Consider the following 2,471-nt stretch of genomic DNA (forward strand, 5'->3'; position numbering starts at 1 on the left):
GGTGGGTGCGCTCGTTATCCGTCCGCATCTTTCAACCTGCACGGCATATGACCCGATATGACCAAAACTGCCACCATTTCTCGATGCTGCGCGATGTTAATACAAAAAAAAATAATCATGAATATTTATTTTAACCCTGTAATAGTAATAACACATGATATAGGACAATGTGTTGCAGGAAACAGTAACAACGCCAGTAACAGCCTTACCCACAAGTCGGGATTAACATTGTCTTCGACTGCACCAACAATGTCGCTGAGCGTACTAAGGCACATTCCAAGATGTTTCCAGCGTTTCCACAGAAGAAGTTCCGCGAATATGCTTGAGTAGGCGCCAAAGATAATTGTAAGAGACGAAGTATTCGCTGTCTTAAAAAAATCGAACGTCACAACAGACACGAGGGCTAAGCTGGCAGAAACCGCAAACTGGAAAACGCAGGAAACGGGGCACAGTTATCGCTCCAGCTGGCTAAGATACAGAGACATCAAAATTTGTAACAAACGTGGTCTTGTGCTCAAAAGAGTTCAGCAGCATTACTAGATTCACTGCAGTGAGGCCAATTTTAATGAAATCTCTCATACAAGCATACACAAACTATTTCACGAGTTCGACAAGTGATAACAAAGCCTAGTACTCAACACAGACCGAAGAAGTACCATTCTGTTTTTATACCTTAATAAACGATAATTTACAAATAAACTAAGCTTGCAATATGATAATTTGAGGGTGGTTTTTTGTCAGTAGAAGCTAGACCGAAGTAAGAGATTCTATGTCATAAAACGGCCTCTGAATATAGTCGAAAACAACGGACGCAATAAGTGCTATTTTTTAAAAATATTTGCCGGGCACTTCTTAAGGCACATTTTACACGCTGGGAGCCGCCGGACGTTTTCCCTACTACATTTCACCCGAGACATTTTCCGCCATAACCAATGAGCCCTCGACAATTGTCTTTTGACCCACTAATCGGGATTCCACAGGAGGCGTTGTAGCAGTACCAGTATTTAAAGCATGAATTAGCGTGAGCCGGCGTGAGCTTTCTCAAATTGAATGTGGATTTGCTTGCATTGGACTGAATTGTTACTCATTTGGTGTGAATTATTCTTGAAATGTTTTGAAATAAATTGAAGTGGTTTGAAGCAGTTTGAATAAGGTAGAATTAGGGGTGTACACTTAGCGAAGGAGTTCTTCAGCCCTCGCACCTGAACCTTGCGCTGCTTGCGAGCCTTTCACCTAGTCACTCTCGGCCGAAGCGGTCCGAGGGATTGCAATTTCAATCGGACAGACCTCTGGCTCTTCTGGCCCGCACCAGTCCGGTACTCGCTGTTGAATTCCTCCAAAGCAATACTTTGCAGTACTGCGAAGGATTTAGATCCTTTGCAATACTTAAAAAACGATGCTTTTCAATAAAGCATTCCGGTTAAGCTGAAATGCAGAAGCATTCCAAAGAACGGAAGTCACAATGTTAAAACATAGCCATTTTCGTTTCCTCTTTCTCGCTTGCTTCAGCATTTGACGTTGTTAAATTCCTTTAAAGCACGGCTTTGCAGAACTGCTAAGTATTTAGATCCTTTGTAACTACGAAGCATTTTCTTTGCAGTTACAAAGTGATGATTTGCAATTGTGAAGCGACGCTTTTTAGCGTGTTTGTTTGCTTCGCAATTTCGAATTAATTGTAAAACATCACAAAGTAATTGCAAAGTAAATGATTCGTAATTACAAAGAATCTTAATACTTCGCAGGTCTGCAAAGCGTCGCTTTGCAGGATTTGAAAAGTGCAGGTTTACCGGAAACCTTTAGAGAAAAACAATTCCAACAATGCCTCTACAGGATGCAAAGATTCGCTTTGCGATTGGAAAGCATCACTAACAAGGGGACTTAGGCAAGTGTAAATTCCCGATCGTGCCCAAACTCGGTTTATTTGCTTCTTATCTATGTAGGTGACGAATGCCGACCAAATTTTTTCCTGAGAGTCATGTGCCGAAACTCCCTATAAAAGCGTGTAATTTCACAAAATACAAATTTCTACTTTTGTACAAATATTAAGTGATGTTCTGACTCTAAATGAGCGGTTTTGGGGGGGTAGTTCCTCTGACACTTTTCGATTTGAGACAAGGTGGATATAGGGGAGGTGGCGGCACTCCAGGCGCTGAGCGCCTCAAACCCGCGCCGTAAGCTGTCCCCGCGGAGCCGAACGCACGATTGCCTACCTCCCAGGCTACCCGGCCGGCCGGCCGCCTGCGGGCATAGGGCGGCGCGCGGTTTTCGGCCCCTAGCTCGCTAGCCGTTAGGTTTACAGGGGTGATGTAAGCGAGGCGTTTATAGAAAATGACCTGATCTTTCATTTGGCGTTGAGTTTTTGAAGATCCGATGTTTCTACCCCGAGTTATTGCGGAAACTGTGATTGACCGTCTAGACGGCGGACGGGATTTTCGCCTCTGGCTCGCTTGTCGTCGGGTTTAGAGGGGTAG

The 2,471-nt window shown here is 43.9% G+C and overlaps 1 protein-coding gene across 4 annotated transcripts in view; it reads right to left on the reverse strand.

Annotated features, from left to right (window-relative positions):
• The window catches only part of LOC127749997 (uncharacterized), a 98,488-nt gene that overhangs the window by 51,812 nt on the left and 44,205 nt on the right, over positions 1-2,471 (reverse strand). For 3 of the 4 annotated variants that reach the window (XM_052270355.1, XM_052270357.1, XM_052270356.1), the window contains exon 3: positions 210-425. The exons of the other annotated variant lie outside the window; for it this stretch is intronic. In XM_052270355.1, coding sequence (XP_052126315.1) covers positions 210-425 — 216 coding nt within the window. The remainder of the gene's footprint in view (positions 1-209; positions 426-2,471) is intronic. 4 annotated transcript variants of the gene reach the window in all.

This window comes from Frankliniella occidentalis, unplaced genomic scaffold, assembly GCF_000697945.3.
Source record: "Frankliniella occidentalis isolate FOCC.00 unplaced genomic scaffold, Focc_3.1 Scaffold119, whole genome shotgun sequence".
In the NCBI taxonomy this organism is placed as follows: domain Eukaryota; kingdom Metazoa; phylum Arthropoda; class Insecta; order Thysanoptera; family Thripidae; genus Frankliniella; species Frankliniella occidentalis.